Raw genomic sequence first — 24,956 nt, 5'->3', positions numbered from 1 at the left:
CCACATTAAATAAATAAATGAATAATACAAAAAGAAAGTATCCTCACATAAATAAATTTGGCTGGAAAATTCCGAACCTGGCAACCCTGTAGTGACGTCAACCAGGCAAGGTGAATAGCGCCAGCTCCCTCTGCTGTTTAAAGTGAATATCAATTCATTATACATGTAAACCGGTTTGAATCGTTACACATGTGAATCGATTTTTAACTGTCTTGTGGTTTATCGTTACATCCCTAATTAATATATTAAATAATTTACCAATAGTATTCTGGCTAATCCTGCGCAGGCTGATTTTAAGCTCCAGATCTTACAACTGAAAGAGGAAAACCAAGAGGCTGCATCAAGACTCCAGACAGCCATTGCAGAACTGAAAAAGGTGACCCAGTCCTCGCATAATGATCGTCAGGATGTGGCCGTTTCTACAGATGACATCTATACAACTCGCACCTTACGCACCGTGTGCATTCAGACTGACCGTGAGACTTTTATCAAGCCTAAAGAGAATGAAAAAATAAACAGTGGAATCTGTCCACAACCGAGTGTGCCTAAAAAACTTGATCTTGATTCAATCAGTCGTAGCCTTTCTGGCAAACAGGACCCTGTTTCAAAACTAGAACAAAATTCTGCTTTACCTGTATTAACACATTCACCACCACATCCACCACCACCTCCACCACCTCCACCACCACCTCCACCACCCCTGGCCTTGACTGATGAATCAGAATTTAATAACACAACTAAACAACCTGCAAGATTACTACCTGATTCTACTGTTTCTTCAAATCCTGCTCCATCAATGACTGTTCACTCACCACATGAACAAAATAATGGAATACCTCCTCCTCCACCACCACCACCACCACCACCACCACCACCTACAATTGGAAGTGGACTTTTGCCTCCACCACCCTTACCAGGCCCTGTGCCCACCCATCCTGCTAGAACTGATGAGAGACCACAAAGAAAGCAAACAGTAGATCCCGTTTGTCCAATGAAGACACTCTACTGGACTAGAATCCAGATTCGAGCTGGCAGGTAGTACACAGTTACATGTACACGAATCCCTTTATTGTGTGTAAACAGCAACATCAGCTGACAAGCCTGTGACTGACATTGCTTATGCAAAACTGGTCTACAATAATGGTATCCTTTTCACCTATTAAACAATTCTTAGACTCCCAGTCGATTACAGCTGAAAGTCCAGCATGGCCCAAAGTCCAGCAGAGCATAACATTTTATCTTCTGCACAAATAGTCAGGAAGCAATCGGGAATCACACCAATTCTCTAATATTGGCTATTTCCACCTTTCCTTTTTTATGAATCATTTGTGTATTCGTCTATTGTCACTTCGCCAACTTTTTAAATAACATGCTTTTGCATAACAAAAGAAAACATACACATTCACGGGTGGGAGCCTAACTGTCTCTGTTTTTGGGTTTCCTCTATTGATCATAGTGACACGAGCTGGGTGTCTTTACGTTTATGTACAGAAAGAGGCACTTACCCTCTCTCTCTATGCAGTTGAAGTTGGGGAAAAAAGTGCCAACACTCCCCTTATTCACATGCTGGCATTTGTATCAGCCAGTATCAACAAATTGTGACGTATTAAATTCTGTATAAACATTGCTTAGACTAGAATTCATGTTCCTTTACAGTACACAGTGACTCAAAGACTTTCTGAAACATTTGATTGACAACTGAATACATGAGACGGATCTAGGAAAAGAAAATCTGAAAATCCATCAAGATGCACCAGTTATGATTTTGTGAGCTCTGAATATTTGTTAATACTGATAAGTACTGATCCAATACTTGTTTGTCTTTAGAAAGTGCAACAACTGTTTAAAGTAGCTGCAACATAAAATAAAACATTGAGTTGCAGTTTCAGGCCAGTATCATTTCTATATCAATACATTCAGATTGTGTCCTTAATTATTCAAGTTTAAGTCTTCAACGACAGGGCAGTGATAGCTCAGTAGTTAAGGTACTGGACTAGTAAACAGAAGGTTGCCGATTCAAGCCCCGCCACCACCAAGTTACCACTGTTGGGCCCCTGAGCAAGGCCCTTAACCCTCAATTGCTCATCGTGTTCAGCTCATTGTGTAAGTCGCTTTGGATAAAAGCATCTGCTAAATGAACGAGATCAGGTCAGTAGTGCCCCCTGGGTAGAAATGTTTATACAGTGGGGGGAAATAAGTATTTGATCCCCTGCTGATTTTGTAAGTTTACCCCCTTACAAAGACTTGAACAGTCTATAATTTTTATGGAAGGTTTATTTTAACAGAGAGAGACAGAATATCAACAAAAAATCCAGAAAAAAAACATTAAATAAAAGTTATAAATTAATTTGTATTTAATTAAGGGAAATAAGTATTTGATCCCCTACCAACCAGCAAGAATTCTGACCCCCACAGACCGGTTATGTGCCCATGAGGCACACAAATTAGTCCTGTCCCTGTATAAAAGTCTCCCGTCACAGAATCAGTTTCTTCCGTTTAAATCTCTCGACCACCATGGGCAAGACCAAAGAGCTATCAAAGGATGTCAGGGACAAGATTGTAGACCTGCACAAGGCTGGAATGGGCTACAAGACCATCAGCAAGAAGCTTGGTGAGAAAGAGACCACTGTTGGTGCGATCATTCGAAAATGGAAGAAATACAAGATCACAGTCAATCACCCTCACTCTGGAGCTCCATGCAAGATCTCACCTGGTGGGGTAAGAATGATTCTGAGAAAGGTGAGGTCAGTCCAGAATTACACGGGAGGAGCTTGTCAATGATCTCAAGGGAGCTGGAAGCAGAGAAATGCTGGATATGACCCCAAGAACACCATCCCCCATTTCTTTGCCTCCAAACACGGCGAGTGGAGTTGATGCCAAAGAGCTCAATTTTGGTCTCATCTGACCATATCACATTCTCCCAAGCTTTCTCTGAATCATTCAGGTGTTAATTGGCAAACTTCAGACGGGCCTGTACTTGAGCCTTCTTGAGCAGGGGGACTGTGCGGGCACTACAGGATCTCAATCCATTACGGCGAAGTGTGTTACTAATGGTTTTCTTGGTGACTGTGCTCCCAGCTCCCTTGAGATCATTGACAAGCTCCTCCCGTGTAATTCTGGACTGACCTCACCTTTCTCAGAATCATTCTTACCGCACCAGGTGAGATCTTGCATGGAGCTCCAGAGTGAGGGTGATTGACTGTGATTTTTTATTTCTTCCATTTTCGAATGATCGCACCAACAGTGGTCTCTTTCTCACCAAGCTTCTTGCTGATGGTCTTGTAGCCCATTCCAGCCTTGTGTAGGTCTACAATCTTGTCCCTGACGTCCTTTGATAGCTCTTTGGTCTTGCCCATGGTGGTCGAGAGATTTGAACGGAAGAAACTGATTCTGTGACAGGAGTTTTTTATACAGGGACAGGACTAATTTGTGTGCCTCATGGGCACATAACCGGTCTGTGGGGGTCAGAATTCTTGCTGGTTGGTAGGGGATCAAATACTTATTTCCCTTAATTAAATACAAATTAATTTATAACTTTTATTATTTTTTGTTGATATTCTGTCTCTCTCTGTTAAAATAAACCTTCCATAAAAATTATAGACTGTTCAAGTCTTTGTAAGGGGGTAAACTTACAAAATCAGCAGGGGATCAAATACTTATTTCCCCCACTGTATATGGTCATTATGAATCACCCAAAATCTGATATAGAGGGGCCAAAAAGAGTACCGGCACTTTTCGCAAGACAAAAACATGGTAAAGTTTAGAAGTGCTGGTAGTGCATTCTGCCACTAGCCTCTATGTGTGTAGATTGGCCCAATGACACTCATAACATGAAAAAAAACTAGTGCTCTAAATCAGATAAAATGAGTGGTTACTAATTTAGCCTGCTGACATGCCTCACCTAAGTGTACTGATTTTTTCCCCTGATGCAGTGGGAGGGACTAAGCTGCTGTTTGATTGGCTGGTAAATGTCTATTCTGGTGGACAACAGGTCTGGATTGGTGTTAAGAAGCGGTGGCATATGGCTTCATGTTTTTCAGAGGAAGCACATGTTAGCCATTACCTCTTCAGATTGGTAATTGTGCAACTGAGTAGATGTGGCCTAATGAGCTGGACATTGCAACATAAATTAAATAAAAAAGGGTTTTAAAACAATATCAGTCAGAATAGGTGTAAAATGCCTTGTAAGTAATTAGCATCTAGTTACAAATTTCTCACCCTGATAAACAACAGCATCAGTCCTTTAGGATTTTTAATTAAACACAAGTTTCCAATTAACCTCTTTCTAGTGAATTACTGACTCCCAGGTAAAAGTGTGTGTAATGTGTGTACGTAGCTATAGCTAATAAACAATTGTTTGTGTTAAGTGTGAAGGAAAAGAGGAACGGTTTGTAAAAAAATTTTAATGAGTGACGGCAGGATGTCTGTATTCATCTTCTCTGTTTTACCTTGTAGAAATAATACACTGTGGAGCTCACTGAAGGAGCCAGCCTTAATAAACAGCAATGAGTTCGCTCAGCTGTTTGCTAAAATGGCTTCACCCACCAAAAGGAAACCCCTCTCTGAGGCCTACGATAAGACAGTAAAAGCTAAGAAGGTAAAAGAAAATCCTGTCTAATCATCACGATTACAGTAATAATAATAATGATGATGACGGTGGCGACTGAAGAATATTTCATGTGGTACAAATCAGGCCTGAATAATATGAATCAGTCAGCAGTGGTCATAGAAAAGTCTATAATTTACATACCAGCATTCTGTCAAATGAATGAATGTCTGATGAAGAGCATTTAGCTCAAAACATCACATTTTTTGTGGGATTAAACTATTTTAATGGTCGTTTACCCCTGTGGGCACTCAACATTTTTCATATTAATGCCTTAGCACATGATTCTCTGAAACGGATCATAACCAAGGCCGGTCGTAGCTCATCTGGCGCCATAAGCAATATCACCCCGTCACTGGAACCCATCCAGGACCATCCAGGATCAAACTAAGAAACCAGTAAACTGTGCTAACATACTAATATGTAGTTGGTAAAAGCTTAACAGTAAATTAAAGTAAATTAACTAGTTATGTTTTATGTCCCGTTATCACAAACTATTGACCAAAATACATGAACACCCCTCCTAATTATTAAGATATTATAGCCACACCATGGACCCACTGTCCATGCGAAGTATTAGTAAAGCAGTTCCTAAAGATGGATATGATATGTTTCTATGCTATCTGGATTTAAGATATAAAAAATAACAAAAACATTTGTGCCTAATTTTGGTGCTTAAATTTTGACCATGACATGTGACCAGGCCAGTATTACCAAGAATCAAAATCTGAGCTTTCAGTAGGAAAATTCCCACATTTTTTAGGCCTTGATGTTCATGTCATCTTCTAAACCTGGATTCCTTAAAAATGCTTTTGGGAAAGTTTGGGTTTCACTGTCTTCAGTCTTGTTGATGTATGTTAAATTTAAATTACTAAATAACAAGTTTAGCTCTATTTTGGGCTAAACAAAAAATTTTTGCCTATACATTTATAATATGTTAGGCTGTTTTAGAAATTGATGTAATTATGTTATAATGAGATTATCTCCATGAATATGCCACTGTAACCGTTTTGTATTTTTATTTTCAGTAAACTTAGTAAGAAATGTGTGCATTTTGTCTTACCAATTACTGTTTTGATCTTACTGACCTGTCAGATCATCAAGGTGTTGGATGCTAAGCGTTCCCAAGCAGTGGGCATCTTAATCTCAAGTCTGCACCTGGAGATGAAGGACATAAAGCAAGGTGAGAATCTTTCTGAAAGATAATGCAGGTCTATATTGATTGCACGCACAGTGAGTAAGAGGGTGTGACTAAAAAAATCACAGCTGGGAAATTTCAAACAAATGGTTTTGCTCATAAGTCTCCAGTTATGGGTACCAACAACTGTGCAACATTTTTTTTCTTTTATTAACTGTAACTTAAACAAAATAGTTTTTTATTAATATTTTAAATGAAAGATAAAAAGGATGAGCAAGTTGTCAGGGTGCCAATACAACTGTAAAAATGCTTTGAAAAAAGGTGTACAATAAAATAAAAACTAGGTGGCGCAGTGGGATATTCCACTAGCACACCAGCGCCGAGATTCTAAACTCCTCTGTTCGAAACTCAGCGTTGCCACTGGTCGGCTGGGGGCCATCGAGCGGGCATAATTGGCAGTGCCAGCAGCAGACACGGTTCTGCTAGGGCGGGATGATCGGACTATGTGGATGGGGTCTTCAAACGCTGTGTTAGGACCCTGATTGGCAGATAGAGAGGCGCCTGTGCAGAGTGCATAAGTGAAAATGGGTTCCGCTAAGGCGCGGGAGGAGGGGTGAGCAGCAATATACCCACCTCAACTGCAATCAGGGATCCCCCAGCAGCGGAAAACAGATTGACCACACTAAAATAGGAGAAAATGGGAGAAAATGCATAAATAAAATAGAAAGAAAAACTATTTTGGACTGAAAACTGTTTCTACAGCAGGAAATGTGGAATGTCCTAATTCCAGAACATTTTTATCCAATATCAAATCTAAATATCAGTTAAAATAAAATAATATACCCAATAAAAATCTCATACTTATTTCCTCAAAGTAACCAGGCTACTGCAGACATGTAATGCAAAAGTAAAATAGCTTGAGTCCTAGTTCTATGTTTATGATCTTTTATTCAAAGTCACATGCAGTCAGAGTCTAAACTAGTAAATTAATCAGTTCTGAATTTGTCTCAAATCTCAAATCTAATTTGATATTAAATTTAATTGTATTTCATCCTTACAGCTTTCACTGTTCCAACACTAACAACTGTCAATCTGTAAATCTGTAATCATGCAAAACTGATATGCACTCTTTTACTTTATCAGCTATTATAACACTGGACAACTCTGTGGTTGATGTGGATGCTATTGAAGCCCTGTATGAAAATGTGAGTCTTTTTCATTATTCATATTTTTTACCACAACCGTGGGAAAGACATGATCAACAGACCAAAATCCTTTCCCAGAACAACAGCCTCAGTTCCAAAAAAGTTGGGATTTTATTTTAAAGCCAACATCGCTTACTTGTGTAAATGCACCATTAATGCTAAGTGGTGCATATGCAGCATATCCAACATATTTTATTACAAACTTTTTTCATGTTCCACAGAGAGCTCAGCCTGAAGAACTGGAAAGAATAAGAAAACACTGTGAAACATCTAATGAGGAGCATGTCAAACTGCTAGACAGACCAGAACAGTAAGTCATATAACCACAATCTTTAGAAAACATAATACTGTGTCAGTGATTCAAGGTATATGCCAATGACAGACAGGTCATTTAGAAAAAAACACAAGCTCAGCTGTTAGAAAGTAAAACATCAGTAACAATTAGAGCTGAGTAATCAAGCCTGCAATGTGAAATTGGCCATTGTTAAATGTGGTGCATTATTCTTGCAGGTTCCTGTATGAGCTCTCCCAGATTCCTCAGTTCACTTTGAGATCACACTGTATCATTCTCCAGTCAACATTTAATGATGCTGTTGCATCTATCCAGCGCAAAACAGAAAAAATCCTGCAAGTGTGCAAGGTACAAAGTCATATTTACTATTAATTCAAAGTGTTTATGAATTATTTGTGATGTATACTGTGGCAAGACCTAACACAGGCAGGTCATGCTAAATTGCAGCAATTCTGAAAAAAAAGTGTGGGTCAAAAATCAACAGCAGCTAACCAAGAAGACGGACATATGACCACATAATAGGTACACAGTATAGCTGCAGTAATCACAATATTTCTCTGTTGCCACAAAATTAAAAACATATCATTGATTTTATACACCTGTTATTATTAGAAGGGGTGTTCCCATACTTTTGGACATATAGTGTACTTATTTGCTTAATTAAATATATTTATTTAACAAATGTGACCAAAAACTTGCACATCACCTTATAAGATTTAAATAAACAGTATTCGTGCAGTTAAATTAGCAAAAGTCTGGATTATCCGAATATATCCAAACATTTGTAAATGGGTGTATGTGTAGAGTTAGTATGTGCACTTTTTGCATGTGTAAATGGAGATTAAGGGTACTCAGAGAGGTTTAATTTCTCAGAGGGAACAACAGGACTGTAAACAACAAATAAGTGAAACAGTGTAAAAGACTCACCAGTGTCTGGTTGCTGATGTTTGTTTGAGATGTTCTTTTATCTTCATTTAGCCATCAGCTGTGATTTAAAATTGCTTTATTCATAATTAATTAATCCATGCGTAAATAAAAGTGCACTGATAAATACATAACAAAAATGGCTCATTTTTATGAACACTTACCTCTAATTAATAAAAAATATTAATAGACCCACGTACGTATTAGCTGTATAGATCAGGGTGAGCTTACAGTACTTTACATAAGTAAAAGAACTACCAGACCTCAGGTTTACTACAGCACCAAACCTGGTGACTATTGACTAGCCCATTTGATTTGCTATAACACTGCTCGTGTTGTTTTAATGTACGTTAAGTTACGTTAATTGTTGTTACAAAGTTCTCTGCTATTTTTAATACCTACAGTCAAACACACTACTGACGCTTGTTGTGTAGTTAAGATGGTCTGTTCGAATGATTCAACAGGTGTCAATTAACACAACTCAAATGAGTCGACTCTTTGTTTAAATGCTCAAAGAATCGACTCTTCTCAAGGTCGAAAATAAGGAGCAACTGACTGTTTTTTCTTTGGACCGTCGCATGTCGATATCATAATAATTACATTTAATGATGTGAAACCATATTTTTTTTTATTTCTAATTCCTCTCAGAATTATGAAAGCGAATTAAAGTTATTATTTTAAGATCATATCTTGTTATTTGGTAAAATGACTGATGATATCAAAATAATGACTTGGTATCTCAGAATAATGACTTAGTATCTCAGAATAACGACTTAGTATCTCAGAATAACGACTTAGTAGTTTAGAATAATGACTTAGTATCTCAGAATAACGACTTAGTAGCTCAGAATAATGACAGTATCTCAGAATAACGACTTAGTATCTCAGAATAACGACTTAGTAGTTTAGAATAATGACTTAGTATCTCAGAATAATGACTTAGTAGTTTAGAATAATGACTTAGTAGTTTAGAATAATGACTTAGTATCTCAAAATAATGACTTGGTAGCTCAGAATAATGACTTAGTAGTTTAGAATAATGACTTAGTATCTCAGAATAATGACTTAGTATCTCAGAATAATGACTTAGTAGTTTAGAATAATGACTTAGTATCTCAGAATAACAACTTAGTATCTCAGAATAACGACTTAGTATCTCAGAATAACGACTTAGTAGTTTAGAATAATGACTTAGTATCTCAGAATAATGACTTAGTATCTCAGAATAACGACTTAGTAGTTTAGAATAATGACTTAGTATCTCAGAATAATGACTTAGTATCTCAGAATAATGACTTAGTAGTTTAGAATAATGACTTAGTATCTCAGAATAATGACTTAGTATCTCAGAATAATGACTTAGTAGTTTAGAATAATGACTTAGTATCTCAGAATAATGACTTAGTATCTCAGAATAATGACTTAGTATCTCAGAATAATGACTTAGTAGTTTAGAATAATGACTTAGTATCTCAGAATAATGACTTAGTAGTTTAGAATAATGACTTAGTAGCTCAGAATAATGACTTAGTATCTAAGAATAATGACTTAGTAGTTTAGAATAACTACTTAGTAGCTCAGAATAATGACATAGTATCTTAATATAATGACATAGCAATTCACTTACTAATGAAAGTAGGATTGGGCTTCCATACTCTGGGACGTTTTAGGGTCACTGTTAAATGTATAATTGACTTCAAGATTAAAGTTGTAATAACTGAAGAATAAAATAGGCCAATTGTAGGGGACTGTCAGATTAGAGAAGCATGGACGAAAAGGGGGCATCTTATAAAAGTATAGTAAAGCATAACCTCAGTGTTCCTCATATTGACATGAGGAGGTTGCTATCTACCTTTTGCACATCCTTTGGATATAATATTGCATCTTTATTCTTTTTAACTTTTGACTTTATTATCAAAATATTTAGCTTTGTATGGCTGTTTTAACCTGTGGCAGGACCTGCTGGACAGAGACAGTGTAAGGCAGGTGCTGGGTTTGATTCTCGCCCTTGGAAACTACATGAATGGTGGAAGCAGAACCAGAGGCCAAGCAGATGGTTTTGGCCTAGAGATCCTTCCCAAGCTCAAAGATGTTAAAAGCAGGGTAAGCTCATGCTGTAAATGATCCAGCTATACATTATACATTAACAATTACAATTTAGCAGACACCAGTCATACTGTTTATGTTAGTTAAAATCTTTAGATGCAAAGCACCTCACAGAACTGGCTGGCAACACTCACTCACTAACTTACACTTAGCAGGTGGGTGTTTCTCCACACGGGGGAGCTCTTGGAAATGTAGTATGTTTATGTTCAGCCATGTGTAGGACCAGTCACTCAGGTATTTACAAGTGTCCCTGTAGTATGGTAACTGTGATACTGTTGAAAGTGACACGAACATGACATATTTGCCGATATTTTAAAGACATTTTTGTATAACACATCTTTTGTGAACATAGAACAGTTGACTACTGTCAAAAACTAAACTTAAAAATTAATGTTAGCCAAAGTATTTTCTTACCACAAGGAGTAGTGTTGAGGCATGACAATATACAGGGGTTGGACAAAATAACTGAAACACCTGTCATTTTAGTGTGGGAGGTTTCATGGCTAAATTGGACCAGTCTGGTGGCCAATCTTCATTAATTGCACATTGCGCCAGTAAGAGCAGAGTATGAAGGTTCAATTAGCAGGGTAAGAGCACAGTTTTGCTCAAAATATTGCAATGCACACAACATTATGGGTGACATACCAGAGTTCAAAAGAGGACAAATTGTTGGTGCACGTCTTGCTGGCGCATCTGTGACCAAGACAGCAAGTCTTTGTGATGTATCAAGAGCCACGGTATCCAGGGTAATGTCAGCATACCACCAAGAAGGACAAACCACATCCAACAGAATTAACTGTGGACGCAAGAGGAAGCTGTCTGAAAGGGATGTTCGGGTGCTAACCCGGATTGTATCCAAAAAACATAAAACCACGGCTGCCCAAATCACGGCACAATTAAATGTGCACCTCAACTCTCCTGTTTCCACCAGAACTGTCCGTCGGGAGCTCCACAGGGTCAATATACACGGCCGGGCTGCTATAGCCAAACCTTTGGTCACTCGTGCCAATGCCAAACGTCGGTTTCAATGGTGCAAGGAGCGCAAATCTTGGGCTGTGGACAATGTGAAACATGTATTGTTCTCTGATGAGTCCACCTTTACTGTTTTCCCCACATCCGGGAGAGTTACGGTGTGGAGAAGCCCCAAAGAAGCGTACCACCCAGACTGTTGCATGCCCAGAGTGAAGCATGGGGGTGGATCAGTGATGGTTTGGGCTGCCATATCATGGCATTCCCTTGGCCCAATACTTGTGCTAGATGGGCGCGTCACTGCCAAGGACTACCGAACCATTCTGGAGGACCATGTGCATCCAATGGCGGTGCCGTGTATCAGGATGACAATGCACCAATACACACAGCAAGACTGGTGAAAGATTGGTTTGATGAACATGAAAGTGAAGTTGAACATCTCCCATGGCCTGCACAGTCACCAGATCTAAATATTATTGAGCCACTTTGGGGTGTTTTGGAGAAGCGAGTCAGGAAACGTTTTCCTCCACCAGCATCACGTAGTGACCTGGCCACTGTCCTGCAAGAAGAATGGCCTAAAATCCCTCTGACCACTGTGCAGGACTTGTATATGTCATTTCCAAGACGAATTGATGCTGTATTGGCCGCAAAAGGAGGCCCTACACCATACTAATAAATTATTGTGGTCTAAAACCAGGTGTTTCAGTTATTTTGTCCAACCCCTGTACATTAGTCAATTTAAAGTGACCAAAATTGGGACTAAAATACATATTAGCTGTATAGAACCGGGTGAGCTTACTCTACCTAAGTAAAATAACTAGCAGACCTGTGGTATACTACAGCACCAAACCAGATAACTAGCCCATCTGATTTGGTTGAACACTGGCCGTGTTGTTTTAATGTTCATTACGTTACGTTAATTTTTGTTACAAAGTTCACAAAGCTCTCTGCTATTTTAAAACAAACATACTGCTGACGCTTGTGTGGAAAACATCTGTCTAAAACGGTCTGTTTGGATGATTCAACAGGTGGGAGAGAAATTGTATAGGTCCACTTACAAACCCCATTACCAGAAACGTTGGGACACTTTGTAAAATGCAAAAAGAAGATAATGGGATTTATTCATTCTCTTGAATGGCAAGGTTACAACAGTATATTCTTGTAAACACAAAGTGCATGTGCCTGACTTGCCTGCCTGCTGTCTAAAACTGTCTTCCATTGAAAATGTTTGGTGCATCATGAGGAGGTTAATCAGACAACTGTGACCACGGACTTTGTCCTAGAGTTAAAATTTCTCCTGCAAAAATGCAACGTTTACAATTTTCAGTTCCAAGACCATTTAAAAGTGTAATCATAAGGATAGGTGATGAAACAGTGGTAAACATGCCTTTGTCCCAACTTTTTGTAAGGGTGCTGTACGCATCAAATGTTCTTATTTTCATTTTGTTATTATTTTCAAAATCCAGTCAAGCTGGTCAATGACCTTGGAAATCTTATCTTTGTGCTTTTGGCAATTAAAATGTCCTAACTGTTCAGGAAATGGAGTTTGGAAATGAATTAAAGTCTTTACATATATTTTTCCAATACAGGATAACAGCTTAAATTTGGTGGATTATGTGGTTTCCTACTATCTACGTAACTTAGATGAGGTAAATATTAATTATTTTCTTTATAAATCTTTTACATATAAAACACATTACCGTCTTTTACTGTTTCTGATCTAACTTTTCACTCCTCTCAGAATGCTGGGACAGAAAAGTGTGTGTTTCCATTGCCTGAGCCTGAGGATGTCTTTCTTGCTGCCCAGGTTAAATTTGAGGACCTTACCAAAGAGCTGAGAAAGTTGGGGAAAGACTTAGAGGGTGAGTGAAAATGTTCTGTTGTTTTCTGGTGACTAACTGCAACTCCATGTCTCCTAGACTACAAAAGACAGTTAAAACCCCTAAGCTTTATTTAAATTAGAACAAATTAAAAATATGTATTTTATTGAAACAAGTTTGATTTTCTGCCATTGCCTACTGCCTTAGAAAGTCATGCTACAACTGGAGAAAAAAGCTATTTCGAATCCTGAGGGATAACTTTGATGATTATGCCCAAATGTTTAGTTTAGTCTGTATTTAGTCTGAATATTAATTTATGTTAATGTCATGTAATACCCTTGTTTGGTTGTCCACGTGAAATAATCAGCCATTGCTAAACTGTGTGTGCGTTATTGCGTGCATGTTAGACAAAGTGGAGTCTCTTTGCTTTTGCCATGGCGCCTTTAGATATGTTTTTAATCCTGCCCATCAGATGTTTCTGGTATTGAATGCTTCCCGAGGCTTTGTTGCACATGTCGTTATTGAGGGTCACAGCAGTTCTTATGTAATCTGAGGGTAGAGCAGCTTATCTGCTGGCGGGCTACGCTCTATCTCTGTGCAGATGCACCGCTGTTCTTCTGTTACGGTGTATCAGCTCCAGCTCAGTGTGGCCCTGCAGATTCAAGTCAGAGATTCTTTTCTTTAGCTCTCAACAAGCCCTTCTTATCGGGCGACTGAGAGACTGCCAAATCTCACCCATCACATTCTCCCTTTGTCTTACTTTGAACCACCCTCATGCCTGCTATGATCTCTGTCCTTTTGTGCTGATTTGGTTTTTTTTTTTTATGGTAGGGTTAGTTTGTTTGCTCTGAGCACAAAGTTTATACTGTGTTAGTGTTACTGTGCATTTAAAAGGAAACAGAAGAGAGTTGGAATTTAAATTTTTGCATAAAGTATCTCTAGACAATTATATTCCAGAAAAAAATGTAAACCAGGACAAAAACAACGTTGTGTTTGTTTGTTAGGATTTTAACGTCATGTTTTACACTCTGGTTACATTCATGACAGCAACGGTAGTTATATATTACACAAGATTCATCAGTTCACAAGGTTATATCAAACACAGTCATGGACAATTTAGTGTCTTCAATTCACCTCACTTGCATGTTTTTGGACTGTGGGAGGAAACCGGAGCTCCCAGAGTAAACCCACGCAGACACGGGGAGAACATGCAAACTCCACACAGAAAGAACCTGGACCGTCCCACCTGGGGATCAAACCCAGGACCTTCTTGCTGTGAGGCGACAGTGCTACCCACTTAACCACCGTGCCGCCCAAGTTGTGTTTGTAAGATGCTGGACCACCAAAAACACCAGAAAATCTTCAGCTGTCAGGTTAGGTTTTTGGAAATGTTTAATAACCTGCAGTTTTAATGATCATTGTTGAACGAGCTGTTCAACAGTATAAAACCTCTGAAACATATTCAACTCGGTTGAAATCCATGACATAGCATGTATTTTTACTTATTACACTGTTAAGTTACCTACCGTGCCCTGTGGATTGGACCACTCTTATCAGGATAGACAGGATAGAAACGTTCCATCATATTGATCAGGTGATCATTAAGAGTACCTTGTATTGGCGCCCAGGTGGAGCAGCAGGATATTCCGCTAGCACACCAGCTAGCGGAATATCCTGAACTCCTCGGTTCGAAACTCAGCATTGCCACCGGTCGGCTGGGCGCCATCTAGTGGGCATAATTGGCAGTGCCTGCAGCAGACACGGTTCTGCAAGGGCGGAAAGACCGAACTATGTGGGTGGGGTCTTTTTTTAAATTTTTTTTTTTATGCATTTTCTCCCCATTTTTCCTCCCGATTTAGTGCACTCAATTTTGTCTTCCGCTGCTTCCAGAGATACCAGATTGCATCCGAGGAGAGCACGTCGCTGTACACGCCTCTTCCGACACGTGCACAGCCCTACTCTTCTCGCTCCTGCTTTCTGCACAGCCGTCTCTTCCGCCAATTAGGGTCGTTACACAGTGTATGAAGACCCATCCACCCACACATAGTTCGGGCCCCACCCTGCAGATACGGTGGCCAGTTAGTATCTGCTGCAGGCACTGCCAATTATCTCGTGCTGGTGTGGAAGCGAAATATCTCGCTGCGCCACCTGGGCACCTTGGTTGGGTCTTTAACTGCTATGTAAGGACCCTGATTGGCAGATAAAGGGCTGCGCACGGGTCGGAGAGCAGCAATATACCCACCTCGACTGCAATCGGGGATCCCCCAGCAGTGGAAGACAATTGACTATACTACATTGGGAGAAAATGCATAAATAAAATAGAAAAAAAAGAGTACCTTGTATTGATTTGCAGTGAACATTTCCTTTAAGTTTGGCAGTCTATCATGCCCTACTGCCTTTATTAATAGCAGCTTAGCAGAAGGCCAACAGGCCAACAGCTAGTATGGAAGCAAGCTAACTAGTCATACACTAGTTTGCATTGGCAGGTAAAGCCTTAAAAAGCACTGGAGCAATCTCCTGTACAATTTGTATCTACTGAAATCTCTTATGTCTCTTTAAATCATTCACACTTTTCCCCTTTATTGCACCAATTCACTCTACAGTAGATTCTCTTGTTTACTGGGTTGACACAAGTATCAGTATTAGTCTCAGTGATTTAATAAAGCATAGTAAAACATGTTAAAAATAAAAGTTATTTCTGCAAAAAAAACCCTTTCATGTTAAAATACTGCTTCCTCTCTGGTAACTTCATATCAAGTCACATCTACAGATTATATAAACACTGATTAAAAACAATGGTGTGTGTAGTCTTATCAAAGGAAGATCCAGTGTATCTTGCCGACTAGGGCACATCTCATTCTATTATGACTGGCAATGGAGACTGGCCCCTCTGATCCTGAGACTAAGGATTGAGGGAGAACAAACAGCATGGCCTGGTGCCACAGGGAAAGTGGTGACTATCTCTGGTTGCCATCAGTGCTGTCTGACTCTATTACTCTATTATGAAGGTGGAGCTCCTTCATCTGCCTCATTCACCAATGTCCCTATAATACTCTCACTTTTTATATGTTATAAACAGCAGTTTTTAAAACTGTAAAAAAGACAAAGTGATCTTGTCATACTGTTCTAAATATTTCCAAAGAAATTATAAAAAAAGAATAATTAAATTTTCAAAAGCAGTAGTAGCAACCCCCATGAAACAGAAATTATAACATAATTAAGTTTTCCTCAGTAAATATACCACATTTGGGCATATTGGTATAAAAATACTGGGTCCAATACCAGTCCAGCAGATCCATTAGTTGTGTAAGACCAAAGCAATACACTGGTGTCATCATTTCTCAGTATTTAAGAAATATTTCTAAATTTACACATGAATCCTTGGAAAAACACAAATAATAAAAAAATCAAAGATTATAGTCCATAACTGTAAGAAACTAAAGTGCTTGGGTCTGTCTGTTGGATCTTTCTAATAATGTTCAATGCATAAATGGTATAACAAAAACATTACCTACTGATCCTGTTAGGCAATATTGCCCTCAGCCCAGGTTGACATTTTGTTAATCACCAGGTTCTGGTTATTAAATGTCTAATTACTCACGCACTCACTTGCAGGGCAAACACATACACACACCCATTCACCTATAGGGCAATTCAATGTCTCCAGTTAACCTGACTGCATGTTTTGGGACTGTGGTAAGAAACCGGAGCTCCCGGAGGAAACCCACGCAGACATGGGGAGAACATGCAAATCAACTGGGGATTGAACCCAGGACCTTCTTGCTGTGAGGCAACAGTGCTACCCACCGAGCTACCGTGCCGCCCATGTCTAATTATTAATACTAATAATTCGATATTTTAGAAAGATTAATAGTTAATCAATAGCAGCCTGCTATTTCATTAATAATTTCCATAATATAAAATATGGGGGAGGAACGGTGGCTCAGTAAGTAGCACTGTCGCCTCACAGCAAGAAGGTCCTAGGTTCGATCACCAGGTGGAGCGGTCTCCCACAGTCCAAAGACCTTCAAGTGAGGTAAATTGGAAACACAAAATTGTCCATGACTGTGTTCGATATTACCTTGTGAACTGATGAATCTTGTGTAATCAGTAACTTCTGTTCCTGTCATGAATGTAACCAAAGTGTAAAACATGACGTTAAATCCTAATAAATAAATAAAATACTATCAAATATAATAATACTTTTTTTTAATTCTTTATATGTAAAGCACTGAACTATGAATACATATTTGAATTAAAATTTTATATTATTACTACCTTCTTATTCTCTGGTTTTGTGTGTGGTGTTTTTTCCATACAGGTTGTCAAAAAGATCTCCAAAGTATTTGTTTGATATCGTCTGAAGAATACATCCATCCCTTCAAGGAGAAAATGGAAGCTTTTCTTCTCAGTGGTGAACTTTACATGAAAGCTTGTTCATGTTATATCTATTTTAAAGATCAAAACCAATGAATTATAATTAATTACATAATGCATGTTGTCTTATTTATTTTAAAGAGAAGAATACAATTGTCTATTTGCATTTTTATCTCCATTCAAAATACAATATTGCATGTATGTCTGGAAATGCCACTAACAGCTAACTAGTTAGGTAAAAGCTAAAAAGTAGAGGTCAGAGGTAGATAAATAGTTTGAAGAAACACATTTTGCTTTTAGTATTCCTCCACCATCTATTTAAAAAGTATTCGCTGTTGAAGCATCAAGTAGGATTCCATATTCAGCCTTATCCCACTTAGATACTGTCAATTATGTCTGTAGACTGACCAACTAGGTCATGGCACCACTAAGACTCAAATTCAGGGATTAGGTCTTCACACTCATTAAAAACTTTGACAACCTCACTAGAGAAAAAAATACTGTTCATTGATTTGGTGGATACAATGTACAAAGTAGACAGAAATGATCTAAACAAAGAGCTGAGCAGCTGCTGTTTTGATGATTAAGGGCACTACAGTGTCCACAAATGTCGGGCCAGTAAGACTAAATCCTAACCACTAAGCTAATAGGATTCAATGAATCAATTCTGTCAATTCTGTATTCATCTTCTATTGCAGTAAAGCTTAACAGGACTCATCAGTAAGTCTGTCTGCAAAGCCTACTCACATTTCTCCTACTATAATTACTCCATTGTTTTAGTAGCACAGTACAGCGCTCATGATGTTACCTTAAAGAATATCTGCGATTGAGCCTTTTGGGGACCTGATAAGTGTCTGTGGTCTTTTTTACCTGAGGGAGATAGCCAGCAGTCAGGTTCTGAAGGCAGACAGACAGATAGGGATCGGGGAGGCTTTAGCAATGAGACTTCTGAGTCAAGACTGTTGTGCTTTATTGTGGTTTATATCAGCAGAATAAACTGCACAGAAGAAAAAACATTAAGACTAAGTGAACTGTTAATGTCTGTGCTAGCTACAAATCACAGTACCTTAAGTTTGATAGAAATATTATTTTTAAACATTATTTTACTATAAAATTACAGATGTGCTGAGAGCATAATACATGATTATATATAGAATAAAGCTTTTTTGTCTTTTTACAGCAAAAAATGAACAAATGGCAGCCGAACAACATCTGACATCTGCACAAGAAAGGTGTGACTTTTTTTGTCCATGTTTTCCTCAGTAAATTTACCACATTTTGGCAAATTGGTGTAAAAATACTGGGTCCAATACCAGTCAAGAAGATCCAGTAGCAGTGTAGAACCAATGTAAGACACTGGTGTCATCATTTCTCAGTATTTAAGAAATAGTTCTAAATTTACACATGAATCCTTGGAAAAACACAAATAATAATAAAAAAATCAAAGATTGACGTCCATAACTGTAACTAAAACTAAAATAAACTAAAATGCTTGGATCTGTCTGTTGGATCTTTCTAATAATGTTTAATGCATAAATGGTTTAACAAAAACATTACCTACTGATCCTGTTAGGCAATATTGCCCTCAGCCCAGGCTGACATTTTGTTAATCACCAGGTTCTGGTTATAAAATGTCTAATTACTCACGCACTCACTTGCAGGACAGACACACATACACACACCCATTCACAAAACTGTTTATAGTTGAGGGCTAGCATCATGTTCTACATGGAAATCTGTTACATTTACAAAAGGAATCTTTCAACATATTTGTGCATATAAGACTTTTTAATTTTATGGGTCCGATCCCCAGATGTGGTGGTCTGGGTCCTTTCTGTGTGGACTGTGTGGGTTTCCTCCGGGAGCTCCAGTTTCCTCCCACAGTCCAAAGACGTGCAAGTGAGGTGAATTGGAGATACAAAATTGTCCATGACTGTGTTTAACATTAACTTGGACTGATGAATCTTGTGTAATGAGTAACTACCGTTTCTGTCATGAATGTAACCAAAGTGTGTAAAACATGACGTTAAAATCCTAATAAATAAATGAACAGTTTCAATTTTTTTTCATTCTGACTTCTGTTCTCAGCTTCCGTAACCTGGTGCAGTACTTTGGGATGAAGCCCTGTTCTGGTGAGCAGGATGTTCAGCCCAGCCATGTTTTTATGCTTTGGTTTGGGTTCTGCAATGACTTCAAAACTAGATGGAAGAGAGAGAATAAGGTCATATTTAAAGAAAGGTAAAAATCCCATTTTTTATAGTTTATTAAGGTTTGTACACTACTGTTGCCTTGAAGTCTTTAACCCAGTTTGGGTTTTGTTTTCTTCTTGTGTTTCTTCCCAGACTGAAAGAAGCCCAGCATTCAGTGCACAGCATCAAATCAGAGAAGAAAGTGGAGACCAGGCAGGTCCATCCAAACAGCCTAGTAAGTGTCTACTAATTCCTAATGTGATGCCTGCAACACATTTCATAAAGTTTGGAACTGGGGCAAAGACTAGAAGGTTTGTAGAATTATCCAAAAGCCAAGTTTTAAAGTTTTACATCGGCAAACAGGTGACCAGGCAACAGGTGATTCTATTATGACAGAAAATTATCATTAACCATCGGTTCAGCTGTTTGTGAGCAAGTAAGTGTCGAATAGTCCAACAGATTAAAAACAACATTTATCAATGCACAATTGCAAAGAATTTATGAATGTCACCATCCGTTTACATTTTTGGCATTTAGTAGATGCTTTTATCCAAATTGACTTACAGTACTGTGACAGTTTACAGTCTAAGCTTGCTCAAGGGCCCAATAGTGACAACCTGGCAGTGGTGGCTCTTGAACCAGTGACCTTTTGATTACTAGTCCAGTACCTTAACCGCTGGGCGGCACGGTGGCTAAGTGGGTAGCACTGTCGCCTCACAGCAAGAAGGTCCTGGGTTTGATCCCCAGGTGGGGCGGTCCAGGTCCTTTCTGTGTGGAGTTTGCATGTTCTCCCTGTGTCTGTGTGGGTTTCCTCCAGGTGCTCCGGTTTCCTCCCACAGTCCAAAGACATGCAAGTGAGGTGAATTGGAGATACTAAATTGTCCAAGACTGAACTGATGAATCTTGTGTAATGAGTAACTACCGTTCCTGTCATGAATGTAACCAAAGTGTAAAACATGACGTTAAAATCCTAATAAACATTATTTAAAATTGTTCAATTTATATAAATTCATCCATATGAATCGGTGTAAATCTCTTGTACTATAGTAAATCTCTTGTACTATAGTGCCAGTAACCTTTAATCTCTCAGACAGCACATCTAGATAAGTGGGCCACGGGCCATTAGAGACCTCAGTGAGCCCAGAGGTGGGTCCTGTTGTATTTTATTGAGAAGAGTAAAAATAACCACAAACCAAAATCAGAAAATACATAGATTATCTTTTCATTATGTATTTATCAAATTATTCCTAAACAAGAAGACAACACCCTTTGTCACCCCTGCTGAAAGCATAAGAATACGATCATAACCCATATACAGTGGACCCTTGACTTACGAATTTAATTGGTTCCGAGGGGCTGTTCTTAAGTCAAAATGTTTGTTAGTTAAACCTTTTTTTCCCATAAGAAGTAATGTAAATAGAATTAATCCGTGCCAGACCTCCCAAACCACCCCCTTACCTAACCTCTCTAATGTCTTAAATGGTCTTTTTTGTTATAAATACAATATATTTTCCCTTAAATCTTAAATTGTAGAATAGATAATACTGTAATAAACAATAATAAACAACAATACACAGTAGTACTGTACATAAAAAACACATATCTCAATACAGTACGTGTGCTGTACCTTACACCATAATAAATTTCCTTCTTTGTATATAAAATGTATCTACCAGAAACAACAGTAACTCTCATATTTCTCTATTATTTCCTTCTTTACTTTAATAGTCCTGTATTTTGTAGGTGTAATTGCACGAAAGAAAGAAAACTTTACTCAGCCGACTTCCTTCTTCTGTCTCACTCACTGTCCCCTCTGTCTGATACACAGTGACAGCTATTGGCAGGAGTAATTATACAACAACAATTGTAATAGATTTGTTCATTTTCTCACCACTAGGCTTTCTCTGCACCATATTTGGGGCCATTTTAATATTGAATTTTACAAAATATAAAGACAACACCGAAAAAACACCGTCCGCTGTCCAAATGTTTACTCACTGTACATATACAGAGAGAGAGAGGGTCAGAGTCAACTTGTTCGTGACGTCACGTGTTTCACGTGTTTCAAATTTCTGTTCGTAATCCGAAATTTGTTCGTACGTTAAGTTGAAACAGATCGTTCGTAACCCAAAATGTTCGTATGGTAAACCGTTCCTAACTCAAGGGTCTACTGTACTCTCTTTCCCAAACTCTGGAACTCCATTCCTGAGCAGCTCCGAGCATGTACTACGCTTTCAACTTTTAAAAAGCTTCTACAAACTCACCTTTTTCAGCTCGCTTTTAGATAGTTTGGTTTTAGACTCGTTCTAAATTGTTGTTTTTATGGTTTCTATCCTACCTGTATTTTGTTTTACTCTATTGTTATTTTGTTTTATTCTACCTACCTTGGATACCTTGAAAGGCGCTTACAAATAAAATGTTATTATTATTACATAAAGGGGGTCTGAAAAAATGCTTCTGAACACAGTAGGGGGTCTAAAATAAAAAAAAACTGATTACCTGATTAAGTGCATGGTATGAACATACAGTTTCATTCTTTTACTCTCTTACATTTAATTTCACTTTTTTCTTTCTCTCCTACAACAGAAGAAGAGGCTGCGACAGAAAGAAGCAAGTCTAACCAGCTCTTAATCCTTAAACAAACTTTCCACATTGATATGTTTATACTAAGATTATATAAAATAATTTTATTTTCATAACATTTGCACAAAACAAATTAGCTTCACAGACATCAGTGCCTTTATATGCACCTTATGTTAAAAAAGAAATATACTGTACTTAGATCAAAAAACACTTATATTCAATATAAACTCCTCATATAAATGTTGTGTGTGTCATGTCTTTTCCTAATACTTGGTTATACATTCGTCAGTCCTCCAACAGCACCAGTTTTGTCAGATAAGATTCCCACCAGTAGTTTTGGTTCCTGTCACTTTCAGTCCACTATAGTTAGTGAGTGCCTATTTCTGGCTTTAACTTGCCAACGCAAATAACCATGTTACTGATGTGACTGAGTTCTGGTGGCTTTGCTGGCCAGCTGAAATATCTCACGTGTTTTGAAATGTGGGTGTGTCAGTGAGCTGTTCTGCTTGGACTTAAAGCAAAAAAGACAAAGCTTACATGTGGAATAGCTCACAGACATATTTACTTAAGTACAAGTCAGATGAACCAGTGGACCAATTTTCCTTATAATCCTGTATCCTCACAATATCCTCAAGGTTCTGCTTTTAGGCTGACAAGAGATGCTTTGCATTTAAAAAACTGTGTATGTGTAATCTTTACTTGCACTGTGTTGCTGCCACATGGATGGCTAGTTTTATAATTTAATGAATGAGCAGGTGTACAGATGTTCCAAATAAAGTGGACGATAAGTGTATATATAGCTTTATTTTTAAGTATTGAAGTATATCATATATTCAAATGCATTTATATGAAATACAATCACAGTATAAAGTCAGGAAGTCATACTTTTATTATATTGTACATATAAAAACAAACAATAATTGAACTTGTTTTGGTAATATGGATCATACATGTGTATTAATTTCCTGTTCATTTTAAACAGTTTAATTGTAAATAGTCTTTTGTATTTTTACTCATTGATAATGTATGTGGTAGGTAAAAATATATATAGGAATAAGGGGAAAGTATATGTAATACAAATATAGTCTATATATGTCCAAACAGAAAATTATTTTCTGGACATCAATGAGGAAGTCATTCTGAATTTAGCGGCACTGAGAAATTTAGTTCAGAAATTCAAATACGTATTTGACAGTCAAAGCAATACATTTGTATATATTACATTGGAAAATAACATTAGATTTTTCATAGTCATTTAAATACATTATGTACAGAAAACTTTATCCACATAGTGGAGATACAAGGTTTTCCATGGTACTTGGAACAACATACAGTATATTTACATTTAATGAATATAAGTTGTGCACATAAAACATGGCCCACGTGTGTCTGACTACAAGCCACATCTGTGTAATAAGTACAATCATACCGTTCACTGACCACATTTTATTCAGTCAGAGAACCTGTTCGATGGCCTTAAGCCAGTTACGTATGTCAGTATAATTTTTCATAGTGGTCCTACAAGAACAATCAATGATCATTAAAGTGAACAATTGAGTAAAATTTTGCAATACACAACAAAATCATCAAGGACATGTAGTGTTTATATAAATTCAAATGTACCAAAATAAATATGGTGAGAAGTTTATACAACAATGTGCAAAGAGCAAACACTAAAGGACTCAAAGATAAAGCTATCTTCTTTGAGTGTTTATTAGAAATGCACTGATCCAATACTGAGTAAATGTATCAGTACTATGATTATCATTGGTCTGAAATGTAGGACTGGAGTGTTTTATAGTAATTATAATAATCATACATATACTATTAATTTTAGTAAATGTACACTGTAAAGTTATTTGATAATTGTGTCAGTTACTACTATACAGATTATTAACATTGTCATTAAACATTGACCTCTAAAAACATTGGTCAAAAGGACTTTTTATATCAAGGGCCCTCACAGTCTCTAGAACCACCTCCGGGTAAAATGAAGTCATAGTCAGCATTAATCCAGGTCTATTGAAGTGCAGCGGCATTGTTTGATGCGACGCACATGTTTCCGTCTGGTTCTGGGGATCTTGTTGGGACACATGAGTGTGTAAGTGACCACAGTGAACAGTTTGGGTTTGCAGAATGAGCAGAACTGGAAGGCACTTTCTGCTTGGTTGACCTGGTGAGGAATGTAGAAGGAGTTGCACTGACCATAGCAGAAGCTGTTGAGGATTATGCGACTGATGCAGCCCTCCTCATGCAGAGTCTGTTTTAGCGGCTGAGTTTTACACCAGTCCCGTTTCAGGTATGTGCGGTTGGTCACATGCAGAGCCTCTTGGCTGGACCCCAGCACCTCCTGGGCATGCACAGTTACTCCCGCGGCAGAACAGCTTGGTGCAGGCTGATCATGGGTCTGATCAGGGGTCTGATCATTAGTCTGGTCAGAGAGGTTTGGGGTGCGTTTTGCATAGTGAGGAATTGAGCCTTGAAATCCAATGTTGCTCCAGCTTTTCACAGGACTGCAGAGTAACCACAACACCACCATCACAGTACATGAGGCTGTCTGCACCATCCTCTTCTATATAAAATTAGAGAGCACCATAATAAATATATAATGTTACAATGGGACACAGTAACCAGTGGTGCAATTATTTTTAAGACAATAAAAAGAAGAATCTGTCACTTAATTCTCTTGAATATTTAACTGATAATATTATTTACAGGCATCAAATTCTGTGTAAATATCTGTTTTT

General features: G+C 38.0%; 2 protein-coding genes across 2 annotated transcripts in view; one reads left to right on the top strand and one right to left on the bottom strand.

The window, feature by feature from the left end:
• The window catches only part of fmn1 (formin 1), a 29,057-nt gene extending 6,701 nt beyond the window's left edge, over positions 1-22,356 (top strand). The window contains exons 4-17 of the mRNA XM_063002530.1: positions 287-1,035; positions 4,456-4,597; positions 5,702-5,789; positions 6,888-6,949; positions 7,171-7,259; positions 7,460-7,589; positions 10,122-10,268; positions 12,830-12,889; positions 12,982-13,102; positions 17,382-17,474; positions 18,618-18,669; positions 19,526-19,675; positions 19,780-19,861; positions 22,213-22,356. Of these exons, the coding sequence (XP_062858600.1) occupies positions 287-1,035; positions 4,456-4,597; positions 5,702-5,789; positions 6,888-6,949; positions 7,171-7,259; positions 7,460-7,589; positions 10,122-10,268; positions 12,830-12,889; positions 12,982-13,102; positions 17,382-17,474; positions 18,618-18,669; positions 19,526-19,675; positions 19,780-19,861; positions 22,213-22,257 (2,010 nt within the window). The 3' untranslated portion in view covers positions 22,258-22,356. The remainder of the gene's footprint in view (positions 1-286; positions 1,036-4,455; positions 4,598-5,701; positions 5,790-6,887; positions 6,950-7,170; positions 7,260-7,459; positions 7,590-10,121; positions 10,269-12,829; positions 12,890-12,981; positions 13,103-17,381; positions 17,475-18,617; positions 18,670-19,525; positions 19,676-19,779; positions 19,862-22,212) is intronic.
• Positions 22,357-24,217: 1,861 nt separating this feature from the next.
• grem1a (gremlin 1a, DAN family BMP antagonist) lies at positions 24,218-24,748 on the bottom strand. The gene has a single exon (XM_063001424.1). It carries the CDS (start codon positions 24,746-24,748, stop codon positions 24,218-24,220), a length of 531 nt encoding a protein of 176 aa, XP_062857494.1.
• Positions 24,749-24,956: the final 208 nt, after the last annotated feature.

This window comes from Trichomycterus rosablanca, chromosome 9 (assembly GCF_030014385.1).
Source record: "Trichomycterus rosablanca isolate fTriRos1 chromosome 9, fTriRos1.hap1, whole genome shotgun sequence".
In the NCBI taxonomy this organism is placed as follows: Eukaryota; Metazoa; Chordata; class Actinopteri; order Siluriformes; family Trichomycteridae; genus Trichomycterus; species Trichomycterus rosablanca.
This window is presented reverse-complemented; position numbering and strand designations above follow the sequence as displayed.